Raw genomic sequence first — 22,789 nt, 5'->3', positions numbered from 1 at the left:
AGAAGTTTTTGGGCTTCAATTTCAATATTCCAATGTGAATTTGTTCCATCGATTCGAAAAAAGAATAAAATTGTCTTTTTAACGCGTGCTAGCGAATTCATAATCTGCTTAAGCATTCTAGCTGTGCATATCAATGACGCCGCGTATTGTGCTGGCGCATCAAGGCAGCTCAATATCCCTCTTCCTTTTTCCAATTGCGTCACGGTACTTTCGCCGATGACCTGTAAATACATTTTTTTTCAAGCGTCATTATTAATTATTCAGAACGTTATTTACGTAATATCAAGCTTGTATAATTCATCTTTGTTCGTATATTTTGACGTTGATTCTTAAAAATGAAAAGCTCCAATTAGAAATCATATTTATAATTCTTTCACGAAAACGAATTCTCTTGAATTAACCGGATTTTTCTTGATATGTAAGAGAATTTTTCGCATAACGAAAGAAGTTTAATGATATAAAAGTAAGACTTACTGAGGCAGAGAACGCGTGTCAATGTCTAGAATTGTTTTTTATTCCAATAATTAACTTTTGACAATACACTTGAAATTGGCAAAACTTTTTATGATAGACTAATAATTTTATTGGCTATTGAATTCGAAATGAAATCTTATAACTATTCACTATAACGTGTTGAATAATGATAAAACGATGCGACCGTTTCCTTTTTCCGTAAATTTTACGACGAAATGAAGAAATAGTTTCTTAAGTCAGTTGAACGTTTTTATAAAACTGCTTTTGTTGCGACATGATTTCGCTGTGAACGAAGGAATCTAATTCTAAACCTAGAGGAAAAGAAGCAACTCGTAGAAGGTATATACAAGCCGCTCTGTCGCTGTGTCGGTATTTTTGGGGGCACGCTGCGCGCGCTGCCTCCTCATCATCATCGGCAGTACAGAGCGTCGCTTGGCTCGCTTGGCTCGCTTGGATCGCGAGCAACGTGCAAAGCGCGTCGGCCACCAGTTGCAGCCGAGAGCCGGCGGCGTGCGGTCCATCGCCATGTCCAGTGACGATTCCTTTCTGTAACCCGAGACGGTCGGTTTCTCGTTCTTTCCGGTGGGCTCGTCGTTGGATTTTAGTCGGACGAGCTCGTTTTTTCTCTTTTGTTCTCTCTCCTCGATCACTCCGAGACAAAGCGAACGGCAAACGGCGCGTGTGCTTCGACGAGAACCATTGCCGTCGCGTGTTCTTTTCCATTTCAGCAAGGAAGCTCAATTAGCATAGCTGCCGCTGCCGTCGCGCGAGCGGAAAGGCGCGACGGCGCCCACAGACCATTTATTTTAAGACCTATCAGAAGGGTTAGTTGAACTTGGTCACGCGCCTCGCTCGCGCGCAGCTCGCGCCGCGGAGAAAGTGCAAGCGAATTTGACAATTTTTGACGCGAGGCCAAAAGCTTTACACGCCACCCGAATATTCTATTATTTCCATTGCTTCGCGACAGCGACGCTCCGCAACGAGTAATTGACCGTCTGTCTAAACTTAGAACGATCCTTGCTTTCGAAAGCCCGCGCGCGACTGAAAAACGCGCCCGCCTAAGAGCCCGAACCAAAGAACGAAGAAACCGACATCTGAAAAGACATCTGCGTTTAGTGCCACGAGGAGAAACAGCCAATAGGCGCAGTTTAATATGCAACAGTGCAAGACGAGGGTGTTTGTGCACGAGCAGTGAGCCGAGAAGAGGAATCAGAAGGGAATCGTTTGCTCTGGACGACAGCCATGGAAGAAGAAGGTGATGTTTGCTCGTGCCTCGCGGAATTCTTATCCGGACGCTCGCGGCACCGTTCGCCGCAACCTTTAGCCAATTAATGCGATGCGGCGGTCGTGCTAATTGACGATTATTACAAGCCACGCTAATTGATTGTTCGTACACGCGACGTCGTCGCTTCGCGTCCTTGCTTCGCTCCCAGCGATACGTGCTCCTGCGATTTTTCGATTTCGATACCGCAGGCCAACGTCACAAAACGAAATTAGAGCTAGCTTCCACGCATCCGTAAAAAGAAAGCCGCATGAAAGTAAAGTTTTCCTTTTACGAGCTTGCATGTACGCGGCTAAAGCGCGCGTAAAGGCGTTCAGAACTATTACGGTCTGCAGTTTTTATTAGCGAGCATATTTTATTTTACTTTTATGAAACTTCGAACGACTTTTAGGCCGGAATAACAATACTAAACTATTCATTCATCGATCCGATAAAAACATTCCCACTTCAATATCGAATACTCACTCACCTAATTAAAGAAAAAAAGAAAGATAAAAAATCGACCGCCCATGAGAAAAAGATAAGGATGTCACATAACGTTTCTACAAAAAAGGGACAAAACGTTATTTACGTTCGTACAAACACAAATCCATGCAGAAATTTCCGAAACCCGGAGGTCCGCACGCGATAAGAAAATAGACGACTTTCGTGGCGGGGGGAGGGGGCTGCAATAAAAAAAAAACGAAAAAACAAGATGCCGAAAATAACGAGTGAAAGACGACCGAAGTTGCAGCGAGCTCGCGCAGTCGTCAAATCGGAACGGTACATCAGCGGAGCGTTCGACTGAAATGATAATCGGAATCCCGGTCGCTGTCCGCCGGCTGGATCAACGATCGAGTGGCGAGCGCGAAGTTGAGCTCTGGCGTACTGCCGATTGCAACGAGCGCAGGCTACGCGTAGCCCTCGCCGACGTCAATTTCAGTGGGTACGCAGCATCCGTGCCGGAAGCTTCGAACCGAGAGAGCCGCGAGTGCGTACGCGCAGCCGGAAGCCAGATGCTCATCCAATTCGCACTGTCTAACGCTAACGTAGGCGCGCGTGTGCGACCGAGCGATAAAGGCAGCGGCAAGGCAGCGGCAAGGCGGCGGCGCGACGAGCAAGTGTTCTCGAAAGAATGCGCGCTTTGAAAGGCGCGCGTGTATGGGAAATCAATATGCGAGGCTTATTGGACGAGCGTCTCTCACGCGCGTCGTCTCGTCGGCGCTAAACGCTTTCGGCAAGTAGGTTACGCCGTCCGTTCCGCGGTGCCGGTGCCGCGCTCTCGTTTATTCGGCAGCGGTAGACGAGACGCATTGTTACAGGCGCGTATCTTGGCGAAGCAGCGTTGCATCCGTCGTCGAGGACGAAAGCCGAGGCGCGCGCCTGTCGATGCCGCGTCGACTGCCACGCCGCTCCCATTCGGCCGAAATTCGACAAAGTGCGGCATCCTTCGCGTTGACGAGAAGTTTCACGCGACGCTGAGCTTTCGCTCATATAGGGCGTGATTAGCCGGCACATCGGCAAGTCTGCGCGTGCTTTTCCAACGCCGAATTGCCGCTCGCTGATTCCTCTGTCACTTGGGCGAAAGCACGCAAGGACGATACTCTGTTGTTTTCTTGTGTCGCTCCACCTATTGCAACCATTATATTGCGCGCGCCGAGTATTACAGACGCGCGAGCGAACGCGCTTAATCCGATGCGAAGCCCGACGACCGAAATGAAGAAACGAGCAGACGAGAGAGCCCATTTGCCGCGTATACCGGGCAAATCAATTGACGCTACTTTCTGGGCTGGCAAAGGTTACTACAGTGTCAATTGTCAGCCCGTGTCGTTCGTTATTGAACACGTTAGAGCCGAAAAGCCAAGTGGCTTACGCGAGTGTCATTCTCTTGACCAACTCGCGTTTGCAGCTGACGAGCGAACGGAATTCCAGTCCGACCGACAAGGTCTTACGTTTCGAATCTCATTTTCATCCGCGCACTTAAAAATGCGCGCCAACTTGAGATTGCTTTTCTCTTGCTCTTCGCAGAATCATAATTCATTCCTTTCATCGTGGAAAAATGTTCAAACAGAATTTTTCAGCCATCTCACGAGCTGCAGTGCATGCAAGCGGCGAAAATCAATCGCTATACTGGCGCACGCACCGCACGAGACTGACTTATCTACGCGAGCATCGGTGCTATCGTTATTTGGAGACTTGGATTGATAACAAGCAGGAAGCTTTTCTCGGGAGATCATCGTATTTGATAAGCTTATCATGCGATAGGCTTGCCTAAGTTTCTTCGTAATTTATGTCTTTTTTATGCCTGTCGTGATAACGAGCACTAAGCATACGAATGACTATCACGGAAGCTTTTATATACTGCTCTTTTCACTAGACCAAGTTTTACCTAAATTAAGCCATACGAGTCATTCAAATTAAATCCTCGCGAAAAATGTACTCAATTGAAAGGTTGCTTTAAGTGAGTAGTCAATATATTGTTTAAATCGATTTATCTTCTTTTATTCAGTAAGCAACAGCTCATAAGAACCAATCGATTTTTCATCTGACAAATTCGAGACATTCTGACAATTACTCAATGTAAACAGTTCACTTCTCACTTTCAGCAAGTTCAGCATAAGAATTTTTTGTTGAGTAATCGATCACTCAACTTAAGTGATAAATTACTCATTTCGAGCAACCCAGATTACGTTACGCAAAAAAAAAGGTATGGGATAAAAAATAAAGCTTACCAGCGGGAATTCCACGAAAAATTGCAACACTCTTTATTAATCTCCTCTCTATATAGAACACAAACAAACTCTTCTAATATCGCGGCATCGATTTATAGTATCGTAAAGTGGAAAAAGGATTCCAAGCAAACTTCATCTAAAAGACGACTATTGCTATTGATTCGCTGTAATTGAAACACTTGACGTATACATATAAACTTTGCTGTATTTGTTAAAAATTTGACGAGACACATGATGCCATACACATATTTCAGTTCATCCAGACACTCGAAAACGATGTACGGCTTAGACGACGTTTACCGTCAATTGAGTCTTTGGCCTCAACGTCAATTGATCTAACGATAGCACGCGAATTTTTCATAACCTCGACCTTCCCTCTAACCGTCCCTCTATCTTCGCATTCAATATGCAAATGTCAGTTTTCTTTCTTGAAGAGCATTTACATTTTGGAAAGGTGCTTCTTTATTTTCTTTTGTGTCGAGGATTTACATTGTTAGAAATGTAATTTCTTTGCGAAGTAGGTGAGGAAGAACATTAATAAAATTATGATCCGAGTGAATCTTACAGATCAAATTTATATAAAGAATTTTTGTTGGGTACATTTATTTTGACGTTGGCAAAATATAATAATGAAATATTACATTGGCTTGGAAGTCATAATTTCAAAATGAACTTTCACAAACTTTTTAAGAGACGAAGCGTTTCCCATAAAATATCTCGAAATAAAAAAAACAATGAAAAATCTTCATTGGAGAAATTATAATGTTAAATTGGTCTTTCGTAAGAGTTTGAAAAGCCAAAGTATATTTCTGGTAAAGCATCTTGCAATAGTACATAACATCCTGCAAATTTTGAAACACCTCTTAAATCTTCCATTACGCCATAAAAAAGAAACTAATAATGAACGTCAAACCGAAAAAGCAATCCGTCCCGTTCGATATGCCTTGCAGAATTTAGATCGCAAAAGAAACACGCAGCCGGGAGAGACGAGCGCATGAATCAATTAGAAGGAACAGTTCATGGTCAGCGCGAAACTCGACGCGGCGTCGATTGTTTTCGCCTGTCTAATTAATACGTAATTGGACGCGAAACTCGTCGTCGACGGTCTCTTGAGAGTTTGAGGCTTACGCGATTTGTTTTCTCTAAGCGCAATTCTCATCTCTCTCCCTCTCTTCCCCTCTTTCGGTTTTTTTATCGCTTCTCTTGTCTTAATTTTCAAAGGCGAGATTACTAGAGCGTTTTATTCGGAATTCTGGGTATCTGTGTTTCATTTGGTTGCTCATGCTTTATACTCCTTATGATTTTCTTCGTATTTTAATATTATTTTTAGAAAATTTATTAGTTATAACGTCAGAAAATCTTTTCATTTCACATACTTTCCGTCTTATGTTAGTTTAGTAAGGTGGATTCCTAGATGAAATTTTATATTTTTTATTTTCTGTTATAGTTTCTTGTAATTCACCCATGTATCCTTCAAAATAATTGGAATATTGAATGGAAACTAGATATACTTAGGAGTTTATACTAAATTTTATAAAATTATAAAAGTACTGTTGGATTTAAATACGTGGATATGGTATGGATAAAAAACATACCTCTCATCGTTTGAATAATGTAACGGCAAATACTGTGAAGCTTTTCATTACTGAAGAAAATGCTGCATTAGGAATTCCGCCTGAAACATTCACTATAGAGGAAAGCACGTTTATAAATCAAGTTGGAAAATGCTGATGTGGTTAAGTGAATCGCGAAACTTTTGTATGATGATGGAGCCCTCCATAGAGAATCTCAAATACTATGTGTCTGAAAAAAAGCATATAGCTGAAATGCGATAAATTCGATAGATTTGACTAAAAACATAGTTATTTATGCCCAAGAATGATTCATTATTATAAATATAATGAATTAATCGTATTTCTTTAAAATATCGCCGCATAATGAGCCTATTTCAATTTCAAATTACAACTTCAGTCGCATAATTGCGACGCGTATATCGATTGTATAAAAACTGGACGGATAACAAAAGGGTGAAATAGAAAAATTTTGAATTTATGGTTCGAATGAAAATAGTTTGCTTTGGCCAGACTCCAATCGCGGTCGTCGCGACGCTGGTCCCGGAGTACACGAAATCGTACGTGCTTCAGAAGCTTTTGAAGTCTAGTATGTGCGATGGACACCAAGATTTTGGAGAGACGATTGATGGTGCAACAAATGGCTTGAATTCTTCTAATTACTTGCCTTTACACCGAGAGAAAGCCTCGATATTTCATAATTATAACCATGGAAATTGCGAAAGCGATCAGGATAATTGACATTCATTTATAACGATTGATTAAAATCAATTATCCCGAACCCAAGCTATTTTGTATGAGTCTCACGAGTATTCCTACAGTTCTCGAAGTGTAATTCGCTTGGAAATCGAAAATTGCTATAGATAACGATGATGGAAACGATTTGTTGACGAAAGTATACTGTCATCTTCGTGACGTATGTCTAATCAATAAATAAGAACATCCATTTTTCATCATCGAGAAAATAAATACGAATTCCTCAAACGTTCCTGACGACGCATAAAGAAAAAAGACAAACAAAATTCTTTGCGCTCTGCTCTTGATCCTTTCATTTCCTCCGTCTTGATAAAGCGAACGAGAGACTGAAGAAAATTGCCTTGTTTACTCGGAATTATGAAAAATCCATTCGACACTAATTGCGTTAGCCCGGCCCGCCGGGCATGTACCCGAACGAATCTAATTTGATACACAGCATGAAAAATGAAAACAACCATTTTAGATAATGATCTGCGAAAATAGCACGTTTTTCATTTGTCGCGAGCAAGTTGATATAACCAGCTTCCTCTCTCCCTCGAGGGTTACGCAGCGAGAGAGAAAATGTCGCGTCAGACGCACAATGCCGTGCTTATTCTGAAAATCACTTGGATTGCACAGTTTGCGCTGCATTGTCTCGCAAGGGGCGAGACACGCCGAAGCGTCGCTTCATTTGGTTAGGAGACTTGGAGAACAGTCGAGCGATGTGGGAAGCCGCGGGGCGGACGAAGCTGCAGCTCTCACAGTGGGCTCCTCGTCGTCGTCGGCGTCGCGGTCGCAAGGGGCACTTTTATAAATAGAGCGCATGTATTTCGAGAGAGCTCGCGAGGGCGTCGCAGGCCGGTTCGAGCGACCTACGTTGGCGCGGCGCCGCGGCAGGACTCCCACCGACTGTCGCCCGGCTGAAAAATCGTGGCGCGCGCCCCTTTCCCGTCGGAAAATTTGCGCGTTGTTCGCCGACTCTTGCGCGAGAGCTAATTAAATTGCTCGGAGTTTTAGCTCGCGAGAGTTCCGCCGACTGATTGCAAAGATAACGAGCGACGCGCGGCACGAGAAGGACGCGGAGATGAAAACCGCGAGATTAGCTCGAGTCCTCGCCCCGCAGGCGCGCCTGCGATTGATGCGCGCTTCTTTCCGCTGGCTCGAAACCGCGAAGGATCCTCGGGTCCGCGAATCGCGCGAACGGCGAAGGGACGCACTGTGCGACGCAAATCGAGCTTGAGCGCGCGTGCCGATGTCGCTCTTTTGTCACGGCAAGTCCGCGGATGGCTCGATGGCCGGCCGAATTTCCATCGCGGATGAAATCCCGCGTAATTACGCCCAGCACACATTTTATCGATTCGCGCGCACGAGCGCGGGTAAACAGCGTTGAAATGGCACGCCTCGCGGATTACTCGATGATCTCTCCACGTCCTCCCCGATGCGAAAATAAAAGCTCCATAACTCGCCCCGACAACTCGAGCAAAAAGTAAAAGCTTGTCGTACGCCTGTCGGAGTTTGAATTTGCCATTCGCTCGGCGCTCGTTATTGAAAGCTCGCGCGCGATAATAAAAAAAGCTCCCTTCGAGCGCGGCAAACGTCCGTTAGCGAACGTGCGATTGAACTTTCGATTGTCTTTTCAATGGGACTTAGCGTAGCATTTTTACGCGACATCTCATCGTGCTGGCAATAGTTTTGCTTGAGATTGCAGTGGTTCGATATTGCTCGCTCAGTCAATTCATATGAGTAGTGCAGTGAATAATAGATGAAATAAATACGTGGATTTCGCTTCAAATGAAAAGTCAAAATAAATAGTTTTCTCAATTTTTCAAAAATATTACGAAGAATAGTTTGTAGACATGTGCGCGTGCGCACGTACCGAGTCTGTGCAAACGTTCACTAGCATATTCATTAAATAAAAAAAGGTGTTACTTTTTGAAAAATTAAGGAATTACTTTTTCTAAACATATTCATTTTTCAACACTATCTCTAGATATCGTTGATAACGGAATCTTGATATTATATTATATCATGAATAATATCTTTATGTCCTTTCGATCATAAGTTGCGAATAGATCGTCATGTAATTTACAAAATGAAGTGTTTGGTTTTCACATGAGCTTCGAAGAAAAATTTGCCAATGCACAACAGAAGAAAGAATTGGCGAATACTTCCTGATGAATAAAATACGACCCACGCCGAGGACGGAAAACCTCTTTCAAGTAAACGCAATTAGAAACTGCGCGCCTCGAAACCGACGGCAAAGCGGCGTCAAAGTTTTACGGGCGTCGCGCGAGATTGTCAGCTCGCGCGCTCTCGCGGATATTTAATGCGCGTTTTCAGTGCGACTGTAAGAGGCGCTTATTCCGGGTAATCGAATGGGTAATTAATTTGGACGGAAGGCCGGGCAACCTTCTTTTGCCCGTGACGAGTGCGGCTTGGGAATCAAGCGAATCGACAAGCATACAAGGTAACGAGTTGTCGACAGAAGGATGCAGGCGTGAAAACGACCAACGAATAAACCTCCAGAGGAAGTCGCCGCGCGATATATTTGCATCCCCGTCGTATTAATAAACTCGCATTTGGTACTGTAAACTGCTGGCGCTACGCAAGTCAATCACGCGCGAAATTGATATTGCTCTCTCGACCTCGAACTCCACATATGAACTTCATTCTATTTTCGCATAATTTTCCGAAATCCGCGCTTTAGCGAGCAGCCTCAAAATAAACGACAGCGTCGAAAAAAAAATAAATAAAAGGAATGGATTTTTTTCATTTCGCACTTGCAAGGAGATTGATGAGAGCATCAGCTGCGGCTGTTCCGGAGCGACACCAAAATACACTCGGCGTGATCATTTCACGCGGGTATACTCGAGACTGATGGCAAGCGAATGGCCGCCGTCTTTTTTTTCCGGAGCATCGAGATTTAACGAACGGAGCGTTTCGATAAAAGGAAAATTGATTCGCGCGCGACCGTCGTTAATCAAATCGTTTACTTTTTGTTTTCTCCTTCTTTTTTGTTTTCGCTTGCCAATTATTTCAAGGCCGTCGAGAATAAAAAGGATTAAAAGCCAATATACACACAGTCGATCTTTTTTTCTTTATCGCTCATCCTTCATTTTATCGATTCCGACTCGCGCGCTTTATATTTATCCATGAAAACATCTGAAATAGATAGACAGGCGTTCGCGAGGCGTTTCGCTCGTCGTGCACAGGCCGGCAGCGCTTTTCCATGCTCGCCGGCGTGCCTTGAAATTGTCCGTTACAAATCTTGGACGAGCGCGACAAAAGGACTAGGCGCGCGCGCGTAGCCCACTTTCCGCGACAGAAGCTAAAATCACGGCGAGTGTCTCTGATAATTCCATTGCGAGTGTCGAAGAAACTAGTTCGCTCGCGGCGAGTTTGCCTCGAATTCGCTTATAGGTGTCGCAAACTTGCCCCTTCCCTGAGCATATACGTTACACGACTGCATCTAACTTGCTAGACTGACGAGCAACTTTAGTAACGATCGTCTGGTTGAATAATACTAATAATAACAGGGCCATGCTGCCGGGCAAGTTCGAGTTGCTTGGTCTGCAAATTCTGCCGTCTAATTCGCAGTAAATTTTGTTACCGAGTTCTACGCCTTTCTCACGGTTGGAATAATTGGAAGTCGTCGCGCACTGCTCTGCACGTGCCCAAAAAAATCATCGGTGGCGACGGGATCACGGAATACGTCGTTCGCGTATACACGGCGAAAGTATTTAGTCGACGGGCGAGCGAATTATCGCCGTATACTCGGTCAATTTATCCGAATGCCAAAGGTTTCGAGGGATACTCGCGCTCGCGCTGGAGCTTTGCGGAGCTTAGCGAGAGAAAAGTTCTCCAACTGTCACGATAGGATTGAAAGTGCCGCGTGCAACGAATTTACGACGCGCCGTCAAGATGAGCGCGTGCGGCTCTGCGTGTAACGAAGAGCACGGCAATCTACGAAAATTACCGCCAGATTGGGCGCGAGCTTTCCAAAATTAGGAACAGCTCAGCCATCAAAGGGATTCTTCGTTCTGAATGTGCCGCGCGTTTTCTGTGTTTTCAGCTTAACACAAAGGTACGCGTACTCTCAGCAATTGCACCAATTCAAAGACTTGTGAATCAGGCAGAGCCAGACGAAGACGCTGCAACCTCGAAATCGAGCGATCGCGGGCGCGTCGTCGTGGTCGTTGGCCAGCTTCCGATCGGAAACTGATCGCTCTGCCCGCCAACAGCAAAGTCGAGCGAGAGGGGCCGCGCCTAACTTAACTTTGATGAATCAATCGAGTCGCGGATCGACAACTACGCTCAGCGCGAAAGTTGGTCCACGCAACTCGTCGCGGTCGAGCACATCGAGCGTCCGACGCCCATTAGCCAAGTGCATCGGCTACATGCGAGTTAATTCAATCGTTATACGCGCGCACACGGCCGCGCGCCGTTCGCCGTCATTACGCAAGCATTAAGCTGCGCAGCGAGCGGGCGAAACTGCCGCCATAATTTCCACTCAGCCCGCCCGGCGACTATATTAAAGCGGCGGGGGGAGCAGCGGCAAAAACAAAGACGCATCCTACCAAACTCACCGCACCACCTGGATCTCACCGTCGAGTCGTTGCTTCTTCTCACCCGACGCGCCGTCCACGGTTCAGCACCTCGCACGCGATCTCCGGCCATGGTGTGCTTTTGCCTTGCTCTTCGTGTCTCCCGCGCTCCATCGATAAGCAGAAGGAGATACCGGGCAGGCCGACCCCTCGTCGCCTCTTTCCTCGATCATATTTCGCCGATCGAACGGGTTGCGCAATCCACGCGCCCAGCTGAAAACCTAGGCTATCAACGTCCTGGACAATTCGACGAAGGGTGAAATGCACTTCGCTTAACGTCATTTCTCGCCGCCAGACGATCGATGCTTTAAACGCCTCGCTCGGGGAATGAAAATCCATTCTCGTTCCAAGTCAAATCCATCAAACGCGCGGACGGGAGGTGATCCTCTGTCGTCCGCATTCCGAAATTTCAAGTGGTTCTTTTGTGTTTGCTACAGAACGCGCAAACAGCAGCAGCGGCGTTGGTGGCGTTGGCGGCGGAGACAAGGAACTGGAGGATCTTCGAGACAGATACGAGGGCAAGCTAACAGCTTCGCTTTACACTGGCCTCCTGAGTGTCACTGTACTCGCTACTTTACCTCCTCTCGTCGCTCTTCTATGCCTTTATGTGAGTAACGAGTGTGTCGAACATTCTCATCTTCTTCTATTTATAGATAAAAAAGATTACAAAAGAAATTGGTTGCTTCGCGACACATTCATTCAAAATAATCGAGTTTTCCTGAAACTCAGAAAAATATGCTCGGAACGAGCGCGGATGTCCCACTCTTGATTTAATAAATTTCAGTTGAACGCGCAATCTTGTTTTCTTCATTTGCCTCTTTAGTGCTGTTTTGCGTAGCGTCACTCGAGTACCTCGCACTTGCCAGCCGTTCGTTGCTGACTTTAATGTCCAATAAAAGCTGGACACGAACGAAAAGCCCATTGCGAAATGAAACGCGTAATAACGACAACGCGTCTGGCTCGCTTTCGCGGAACAAACATACTCGATTTACGATTTAGAGAGAGAGAGAGAGAGAGAGAGAGAGGCACGCAACGCGAACTTCAGTCGTCGCGGAGCCATTAACGCCCGACTAAATCAACGTCGGCTCGCGCCATAAAGATTTGCTTCGGTGCGTCCTCCGAGCTTGCCGATCACTCGCGCGAGTTGAGCCTCTCCAAGCTCGTGGCTTCCGTTCGTTCGCTTTCGATAACGCGATCGTCAAGACTCGAGTTGTGATTTTTCCCCCGAACCGCTTGTCGCAGCGACCAATGAACGTTCGCCATTCGAAGCCGGCGCCGACGCCCGGCAACGCTTCCGTCTCGTTTCCACCGCGTCATATCTCCGTGCGAGCCCTTTGTGCGCGCCGCGCCGGTCGGCGGAGCGTGCGCTTTTGAAAAACTTTCCAGCTACGTCGGGAGGCTCCCGTGGCGGAACGCGCAGTTATTCGGTCGCAAATTGGAACTCTGGCGAACGGCAGGCGCCCGAGTTACCCGCGGCAATTGGACTTGTTACAGAGCAGCGACGAAATGAAACGCCTAATCCTACCGATAAGCAGTCTGACGGCGATGCTGCTGAGCAGCTGCTGCCTGCTCGCCGTCTCCCAGTTCCCGGCGAGCCTCGCCTCGCGCAGACGTCGCTTCGCCCTCGGCCTCCTCGCCTCGGCGCTCCTCGGCGCCGGCTGCCTGCTGCTGACGTCGCCGAGCGCCGCCTTCGTGGCCGTGCTCGCGCTCGTCGCCTCGCTGCCGAGGATCAAGAGACACCGGCCCTCGGTGCTGGGCTTTTGCCTCGCCGCCGCTTACCTGACCAAGAGAGGGGCCCTCCACTTGGTCTACGGCGAGCCGAAGCTCGCGGAGGTAAGCAGGCAGCAGCAGCAGCGGCGGCGGCGTCGAGACTGGCTGACTGGGCCGAGTCCCGTCTGTCGACAGGTGGAGAGCGACGTGCTGTTCGTGACCGCCGCGCTGCTCGCTGGACTCTACTACCGCGTGCTCACGTCGCGAGCGCACAGCCAGACCTTCGCGAGCACGGCCACCATCATCGAGTCGAGGATCAAGCTCGAGTGCGAGCGCGAGCAGCAGGAGCAGCTGCTGCTAAGCGTCATCCCCGCGTACATCGCCGCCGAGGTGAGAGAGTCGCCGCGCGCGCGAGCGTCCCCGACTGTTTATTTGCTTTCGTTCGCGACAAGGTCAAGCGGAGCATAATGCTGAAAATGGCGGACGCCTGCCAGGAGGCGAGCAAGCACAAGCAGACCAGATTCCACGAGATGTACGTGCAGCGTCACAACAGCGTCAGGTGAGCGGGTGGGCGCGCGCGCGCGCCTCGGCAGCGGCCAACGGAAGTCGCCGGCGGACGCGCGCTCTCACTCTCTCTCTCTCTCTCTCTCTCTATCCTGTGCGCTTGCCTGCTTCCAGCATACTCTACGCGGACATAGTGAACTTCACGCCGCTGTCCGAGCAGCTGTCGGCCTCGGACCTCGTCAGAACGCTGAACGAGCTGTTTGGCAGATTCGACCAGATAGCGCAGGTAAGCAGAGCGGAAACCGTGAGTACGGCCCACCTATCGCTCGCTTGCTCCGACAGCGAGACGAGCAATGCGTCCCTCCGACACTCGGCTCGCGCGGAAACAAAAGAGAAGGTTCAAGGAGGTGCGATCGATTGGATTTGAATGACGACGATATGGAGAAAGAGAGAGAGAGAGAGAGAGAGAGAGAGAGAGAGAGAGAAAAGTCGACGCTCGTTGAGAGTCAAACTACGATTCGCGACGGTGAAATGGCTTTCAATTAGAAATACTCAACGCGAGCCGGCGTCCTGCCCCACTGAAGCCGACGAGGATCAACGGAAAAGAAATCTCAAGCAGTCGTTTATCGCCCGCGCGCGGTCTGATCGAGCGCTCTAAAGCGAAGGCTGATCGTCGGAATCGACGTTAATTTACGCGCGGTCGGCTGGCTTATGCATGCGGAGGCGCCGAGCGAAGAATGCTTCTTCCTCGGGAAATTGCACCGCGAACGATAAAAAATTGCTCTCTTAAAACAAGATGCCGTGGAGTTTCAAGACCACGGCTGCGCCCGCGACGCGCTGAGAGAAAAGTTGGCGATTTATCGCTCAAAATTTCGTAGCGGCAGGCAGGTGTACGTCGCTTGTTTTTTCGCGCGGAAGTGTACTTCGCGGCTGTTTTCGCCGACATTCGTAATCGGGAAATGGAACGAGCTTGGTGAAAATTGAAAGCTTTCCCATTGAAAGTTGGAAAAGCAACGCTAAATCTGAATGCGAGGGACCGACTGCTCCGATAAATTACAATCACGCGAATGGGCATAGCTTAGGGCGAACGAATAACATGTATAATTGCAATATGGCTTTATATTCGGTTTGCAAATTCTCATCAATATTCTCGATTAACTAAGCATTTTCGAATGACCCGAGGACACAATCGAAACCGCAGTGTCGCATGACGTTCAAAGTGGATAAACAAACCGGACCGGTGGAAAATGAGTCCATCAATCGGGAGGGGGGGAAAAAATCAGTCTCCGCTGATAAATCATACGTCGCATCCCGAAAAAGGCTGATCATAAGCATCGTCCTGTGCGCGCGAGCGAAAAGATCCCTCGAGGAAGAGAGAAACGACGCGTCACTTTAGTCCATTAGCGAATGAAATCGATATGCGCGCGGCGTCCTCGAGGGACTGCAAGCAGCCAGCTGGACCTCGTGGCCGTCGCCGCTGTTTGTCTCTTACGGGCGCGTTTCTCGGAATGGCCTCTCCCGCGGGGACGCTCGATCGGGGATAAAGGAAGCGTGCAAATACTCGCTACGATGCCGTCGCTGAGGCGGAAAACGCGTAGCATCGGGACGCCGACGAGAGTTTTCCGCGCGCGTCAGCGCGAAAAGTTTCACCTCGCGCCACGAGGTTCGTGCAACGATCGGGGGACGAAGGCCCCTCCCGGTTCGTGCGTAGCCCCGCGTTCACGCGTGCGCCCATCAAAAATCCGTGCGCGGGACATCGGCTATTCCGTCGCTCCGAGTCGACGGCGAATTCGACGTAGACTCGAGCCTCGCTAATCCGGCTTTATCGATCGGTCGGCGAGTTCGCGCTGGAGGTAAAAGGAAAAAAACGACCAATAGATCGGCGGCGGGAGACGCATCGATCGACGCCGCCGCGTCTGAAATCAGACGAGCCGGGCGCAAAGTCAATCAGGCGTCTCGCAAAGGCGAGCTCGCGCGCCGCCGCATTAATATAAGCGCAACGCAGAGTGTATCGGAGCCACAGGTGCATTAGCCGTGTTTCGCAGCGCCATCATCGATTGCCGCAGCCGCGCTACATTGTGTTGCGGCCTATTCCTTTGAGGCGCTATCGTGCGCCCCACGGCGGAATTGCGTCTCTCTCTCTCTCTCTCCCGCGTGCGCGAACCCAAGCTACGCGCGGACTCTCTGTTCGTCGCTGCTTTCTTTTCGCAGGACAATCAGTGCATGCGGATAAAAATTCTCGGCGACTGCTACTACTGCGTGTCCGGGCTGCCCGTGTCGAGGCCGAATCACGCCTACAACTGCGTCAACATGGGCCTACAAATGATCGAAGCCATCAGGTATGCCGTTCAAAGTACTGCGCGACATTTGGAAAAGGCTATACAGCGAACGAAGCCCAGCATCAATCCCCGCTCGCTCGTAGGCCAATCGGAGAGCCCGAAAAAGATTAACTTACCCTCGCGCCAGAACGGAGAGCACTGCGAGGGACTTATCTGAGAAATTAGGTCGGAGAGCGCGCATCAAAAACGCACGGATCACCATTTCCATGACCCGGGCTGATTACGCCAGTAGCGAGCGTGTCGCGAGGGAATTACTTTTATCGTCTCTCCGCTGTTCTGCGCGCTCCCTACTAGTCAGCCGCAGCCGCTCATCGATTTCATATTCGTTCTGCGAGCTTCCCTCTCTCGAGAAACAAACTTCGAAATTTTAAATCTCCACGCTTTTCCCAGTTTTCGAGTGCCGCGCGCTCATCCTTTCCTAGCTTATTCGATCGATTTTTGTTTTCCAACGTTTTTGTGCGAGCTAAACGGACAATTTCAAGAGACCATTTCGACACTCTGCCATAAACTTCGTAGCTTTTGCCCGTTGTCAAATTTTTTTTTTCAAAATTACGTTTGTTTTTCACTCGAGCTTCCGTCGTCTACCCTCGAGAGAGAATAATTAGCCGCATAACAAAGCCTTGCGCTTTGTATCGATGAACAGCATCATCACTGGGAATTCAACAATTTTTAAAATGCACTTTTTACCACGATGCGCGTCAGCTAAAATATCATAAAAATATCGAATATCTCGACGAGATTCGTGACTTGTTTAACGATGAAAAATAGTCAGACGAATTTCAGCGTGGCACAGCATTTACACAGCATCTCCAATTGTCTTCGGTACAATCCGCTCTATTATGCCCAGCATTTGCCTCGCTTCATTCGCATTTTCATCTCGCAATAACCGAGATATTCCAGTGATGAATTCCAAAGTCGCGATGAGCGCTGATACTAAAAGAGAAAACAAATCACGCGCAGATTCGTTCGCGAGGCAACGGGTTTCAACGTGGACATGCGCATCGGCATCCACACGGGGAACGTCTTGTGCGGGGTGCTGGGTCTGCGGAAATGGCAATTCGACGTGTGGAGCGACGACGTCACTCTCGCCAATCACATGGAGAGCGGCGGTGAACCTGGGTGAGTACGCACGCACGCGATTGCCTCTCCGTCGCAGCGAAATCCATTCGGCAAACAGTCGGTTGCAGCTCCTCGCTGTTTCGCTTACTTTTGCCCACGCGTCGCTGTCGCTAAGTGGCGGAGCGCGTGCTTCATAAGCTCGTCACCCATGCGATTCCGTCGACCCTTTCTTTGTACAAAGGGGCGCAGAGGACAGTAATGTGATTAGTTGCGCCCGCGGGCTAATGAAATTTACGATTAAATCAACTGCGCGACAGGAGACGGATTCGGTCACGTTGTTCTCACTACGGTCATTATTTTTACATGGACGGCTAACGAATTGTTAAAAAAATAATGCCCTTGTTTTTTATTCCAATTCCAAATAATGAAACAATACTCGAAACAAAGTCCAAGTGAAAAAAAAAATCGTCATCGCTTTTATACCGCAGGTCGATATTTTACATTGAAAAAAAGACAATCTTTTCGTGGGAAACGACGAATATTGCCAAAATTGCGTCTTTTCGAATTCGATAAAAATGACATTTTTTTCCGCTACCTTTCCCACCGATGGAAAACGACTGCGCTTTATTTGTGTATTTTCACTAATCAACAATTGCATCGAAAAAATAAAATTAGCGAAACGAAGTAGACCATTTTTTTTCGCAAAAATGCAACAATTTCATGTCCGCAGTCGAGTACACGTGACGAAGGCGACGCTGCTGCAGCTGGGCGATCGTTTCGAAGTGGAGCCTGGCAACGGCGGTACACGAGAAGCTTACCTGGCTGAACATAAAGTCGAAACTTTCCTCATCATCCCACCCAAGGTTCATTACACAGACTTGCATGTGTGCTCTGTCATTTTTTTCGAGTTTCTTCGTTAATCGAAGCTCGGCTCTAGCGCGGGATGTGATTTTTCCTTGCTTCGCCGTTATACACTGCGCGCACAAGTAGACCAGAAAAAGGAGGATTGTTCTTCTCTTGACGGCCTCCTCTATCCTTAAAATTTAGGTTTCCTCCGTTTCATTGAAATTCGAATGACCTTTCGACAGAAAAATCCGGATGAGACCGAGCTGCTGAATGGCAAATCGTTCAAAGGTCCTGGACACACGCCGTCGAGGTAATCAGGAGAAATCTCAGGGTCCGACGTCCGGTTTGGGGAATAATGAAAATACTCTTGTAGATCCCGACCAAGTAGTAAAATGACCAAATACGTGGAGTGCTGGGGCGCGGACAAGCCGTTCGCCAACATTGCCGAGTCGACGTTGGCAAAGAACATCGGCCTTACCGTGAGTTGGCCTTACGTGCACCCGTCAGCAAAGAACGATCCGTAAGAAAGTGTTTTTTTTTTCCCGCAGAGCATCGCCATGATCGAATCGAACTTATTGGCCAACGGTTCTACGTGCTTCGACGTCAAGTGAGTCAATTGATGCTCTTTGCTGATTTTCGTCACGCGCGTCTGACAAAATTTATCGCGCACTAAATGTCTGGAAACTTTCTTTGCCCCTGTCTTACTTGATCCGCAGTCATAATCACAAATCGATATCGCCGTGACAGAGGAAATTCTTAAAAATGAACAAAAAAAAAGAAATAATAATAAAAAAGAAAGAATAGCCAAGCGATGGAAACCAACGACGAAGATTACATTGCGATTTACAGACAGTGGTGCGGTAGAGGCGAGGGTATGTCGAGCTTGACTTACTGGTTCAAGGACACAAATCAAGAGCACCAGTATCGCGAGCAGAGAGATGAGCAGTACCCCTGGTACGTCGTGGTCTCGACTCTGCTCTACCTCGTCATGTTCCTCGTGCAGGTCGTCTACTTGCCTGGGTGAGTGCCAGTTCGAAGGGATCGTCAAGGTAGTTTCGGCCGTGTCACTTTGGCTACGTCGGCAAAGTGCGAACTGTGTCCAGCAAGGACGTCAAGGTTTCTTTCAACCCTCGCGCGCTACGCGGTAATGAGCAAACCCGACAACGTAATCGAGTCAATGTTTGCTACTAATTCATTCTCCGTCGGCAAATATAATCTCCTAATTAAAATCAGGGATCATCCAGATCCCTCGTATCCGTCTACATTCGTATCTTTCGGTTTGACTTTGCTTATTACAGTCAAAAGTATGTGTACTGCTCGTAGCGAGCTTCGAAAATTAATCGACGACAATTTTCGTTAATTTTTTACGCGACTACGACAACAATGAAGCTGATTTCGAAAAATAGACGAGGGTTAATATATTTTTTCACAGGGTACTCGAGCATTGCCCGTTCGATTTGTTTTGTCTGGCTTAAAATTGTTATTGGCTGAAAATTGGTAATAGTAAAGTAGGAAAAGTAGGAGCGACACGAGCCCCCGGCGAGCCGGTAGAGGGGAGGCCGTAACGAAAGGGTGCGCTTGATCTGGTGTCCGCAGCAACTTGGTGGTGTGCGGCTGCTTCGGTGGCGGCCTGCTGTGCCTGTCCGCGCTGTCGGCGATCTCGTGGCTGGCGAGCCGCGCGCACAAGGGCAGCGAGGTCGGCTGCGAGGAGCGCGCGCTGCTGAGCCGCGGCATCAGGACGGCGGTGTACCTGATCACGGCGCTCCTCGGCTGCAGCTCGGCGGCGGTGAGCCTGGTGGACGCCGGCGCCGCCGACTGGCCCAGCAGCATCGCGCCGGTACGCGCCGCCGCCGCCTCCTTCTCCTCCTCCTCCTCCTCCGGCCCTAGGCCGCTGCTACCTACACACACGGCTTGGCACTTTCAGATGTACGTCGAGTGCGCGGCGATCGGCCTGGTGGTCGGCTGGACGCACCTGCGGGTCGGCTCGCTGCTCAAGCTCGGCGTGATGGTCGCCTCGGCGGGCTGCCTGCTGGGCGCGCTCTCGCAGTGGCCGCCCATGCGGGACTACTACTCGCAGCCGAGCAACGAGTAGGTCGCCTCGCTTCGCGGCCCCGCTCGCGCTCACCCCGGCCCGACTCGCTTTCAGGTTCTTCCGCGTGCACTACCTCGCCCAGCTCGGCTTCCCGCTCGCGCTCGTCGGGCTGGTGCTGCACGTGCTCGACCGGCGCATCGAGTACACCTCGCGCACGCACTTCCTCTGGCGGACCAAGCTCAAGGTGGAGCAGGACGAGGTGGAGACGATGCGCGGCATCAACAAGATCCTCCTGGAGAACATCCTGCCGGCGCACGTGGCCGGCCACTTCCTGGCCACGCGCGACAAGCAGGACCTCTACCACGAGAGCTACAGCAGCATCGCCGTCATGTTCGCCTCGATACCCAACTACAAGGAGTTCTACGACGAGACGGACATCAACAAGCAGGGCTTGGAGTGCCTGCGGCTGCTCAACGAGATCATCTGCGACTTCGACAAGCTGCTGCTCAAGCCCAAGTACTCGAGCATCGAAAAGATCAAGACCATCGGCAGCACCTACATGCTGGCCTGCGGACTGAGCCCCGGCAAGGAGGACACGGACGGCCTGGTAATTGCGGCTCGCCGCTCGCGCTGCTCCCCGTTTTAATCGCCGCGCCCGCTTCTTGCTTTGTGTTGAAGATCGACCAGGCCAAGCAGCACGAGCACCACGTCATCGTCCTCGTTGAGTTCGCCATCTCCCTCATGACTCTGCTCGACCAGATCAACCGCGAGTCCTTTCAGAGGTTCAAGCTCCGAATAGGTAAGTGGGCGCGCCAAGGGCCGAGCGCCAGCTCGCAGTTCTCACCGCGGGCGATCGCTCTCCCCAGGACTCAACCACGGCCCGGTGATAGCCGGCGTGGTGGGCGCCCAGAAGCCGCAGTACGACATCTGGGGCAACACGGTCAACGTGGCCTCTCGCATGGACAGTTGCGGCCAGATGGGCAGGATCCAAGTGACCGAGGACACGGCCAGGGTCTTGAGAAACGCCGGCTACGAGCTCGTCTGCCGCGGACCTACCTACGTCAAGGGCAAGGGAACCCTCACCACTTACTTCGTCAAGACTCCGTTCGACGACAAGGAGGACAATTACTGAACCGAGGCTAATGTTTTCTTTTCGTTGAAAGCGCACATTTCGCCCGTTTCGTTTCACTTTCGGCATACTACATGCAACGAAACCACGTAGAGCGTAGATCAATTCTTATATCGCCGATGGCCTAATTTTATGATTGTATTTGTCAACGTGCTGGGCGCGTCGCTCCTTTTAATCGTTACATTTCAAAGAAAATCGTAGTCTGTATCGTCGTCAATGTGTAAACAAATGAACGTAATAACAAAGTACAACAATGGTTCGATGTATTCTACAAATCAATGTAAATACGCTATTTTTTCTCTCTTCTTCCATATCAACGTACCAAATGTTCTAATCGTAAGATTTTCGAATGGATAACGAAGACGCGTGCTTTACAAACGCGATAATCAATATTATATGGCCTTTGGAATGCATACATGGAATGCAGTGGATTGCACGGAGAATTCATTCGCTCGACGTTCGACAAAGTTGAAAAAGTTACTTATACGCTATCACGTCAAGTCTAGAAAGCGTATGAGACATTTAATATTTCAAACTTATAAAACTTACAAGTTAAGAGTTCGAAAAACATTTGTGCAACTATAACCGTGCACATCTCCAAGTAAACGTGAAAATAACTTTGAGCGAGCTTGCAACAACTGAATTGGCAAATTCCTACAATTTTTTTCGAAAGTATGGCTTAGTTTGAACGCGCAACTTCGTAATTCCCGTTTTTAATTTTCAACAATAATCCGTTTGCAATGCGTGTAAGTGATAATTAGTGTCAACTGAACAATTTTCGATAATACTCAAACTGTACAAATACTCGGAAAGACAAATCTAACTATCTCTTGTATACGTGTCTTATCAAACAAAAGCTCCATTAATTATCAGAACCATAATATTGTAATTGGATGTCACCCAACACACGTACACATATTACCTAATTACAAATTGACATTTCGATCTAAAATATGAATGTGTGTAGAACGAACCTAAAAATTGCTGTAAAAACTGTGAAAATTCTAATGTTGATTGTTCACCGGATACTCAATTAAAAAATCTGCCCTGTCTTTTATAGATGTGGTTATTATTTTCATTTGTAATGTCAAACTTATCAAAACCTATATAGTATTTCAACTTTTTCCAACAAGTCACTGAAACTGTCGATATTACCATCGGTCGTATTAAATTTGAATTCGTACCTATCCCTTCCCGCTTTTTTCGAAGGTGGCGCCGCGACCGTTATTTTTTGAGTTAAAACGTTTTAAACTATGAAAACTGTTCACAGTTGACGTAGATTTTACCGGTCAACGTTATTCATTATTTGTTGAATGACAAATGTATAGCTTTTACAAAATAAAATTATCAATGAAAAGGTAGCTCTTCTGTATGAGTGAAGAAAGTGGGGGAATTAGATTTTAAGTCAAGAAACTTTCTTTTTTCTCACATTAAGTTATGAAAAATAAAACGATATGTAGAAATGTTGTTTTATTTAAGCGAAGCTTGTTTTTCATTATAAATATAATCTAAAAGTGAGATATATTATTTTCAAAATGTTCAGCAGATATCAGTCTATTTAATAATTCATTTTATTCTTTATTTTTACGCAGATAAACCTAACCTATAATCAAAATAATCAGTGAATGATTGATTTTTCATGAACTGATGAAGGTTTATTTTATGAAACAAATGAACGAAATAACAATAAATTAAACAAGAAATTTCAGTTTTTATCGGACTGTGTAAGGTAATTTGAAGATTAATATAAAATAGAATTTATTTTAATATCAAATTGAATTTTATATCTAGGG

The 22,789-nt window shown here is 47.9% G+C and overlaps 1 protein-coding gene across 2 annotated transcripts; it reads left to right on the top strand.

The window, feature by feature from the left end:
* The first annotated feature begins 981 nt into the window (after positions 1-981).
* LOC131665583 (adenylate cyclase type 2) lies at positions 982-22,726 on the top strand. Of its 2 annotated transcripts, none has more exons than XM_058937574.1 (19): positions 982-1,729; positions 11,815-11,984; positions 12,872-13,210; positions 13,283-13,477; positions 13,540-13,619; positions 13,766-13,877; positions 15,803-15,930; positions 16,891-17,049; positions 17,720-17,852; positions 18,078-18,145; positions 18,209-18,314; positions 18,384-18,442; positions 18,685-18,855; positions 19,432-19,672; positions 19,760-19,923; positions 19,982-20,474; positions 20,546-20,666; positions 20,734-22,510; positions 22,589-22,726. In XM_058937574.1, exons 1-18 carry the CDS (start codon positions 1,717-1,719, stop codon positions 20,997-20,999), a joined length of 3,018 nt encoding a protein of 1,005 aa, XP_058793557.1. In that variant the 5' UTR covers positions 982-1,716; the 3' UTR covers positions 21,000-22,510; positions 22,589-22,726. The 2 variants fall into 2 exon arrangements, with proteins under 2 accessions (XP_058793557.1, XP_058793556.1); XM_058937573.1 differs by having other exon boundaries at positions 13,540-13,646.
* The last annotated feature ends 63 nt before the right edge of the window (positions 22,727-22,789 follow it).

This window comes from Phymastichus coffea, unplaced genomic scaffold (genome assembly GCF_024137745.1).
Source record: "Phymastichus coffea isolate CEN01 unplaced genomic scaffold, Cenicafe_Pcof_1.1 PCOF00053, whole genome shotgun sequence".
Classification (NCBI taxonomy): Eukaryota; Metazoa; Arthropoda; class Insecta; order Hymenoptera; family Eulophidae; genus Phymastichus; species Phymastichus coffea.
Note: the sequence above shows the minus strand (reverse complement) of the source record. Positions and strands in the feature narration are given on the sequence as shown.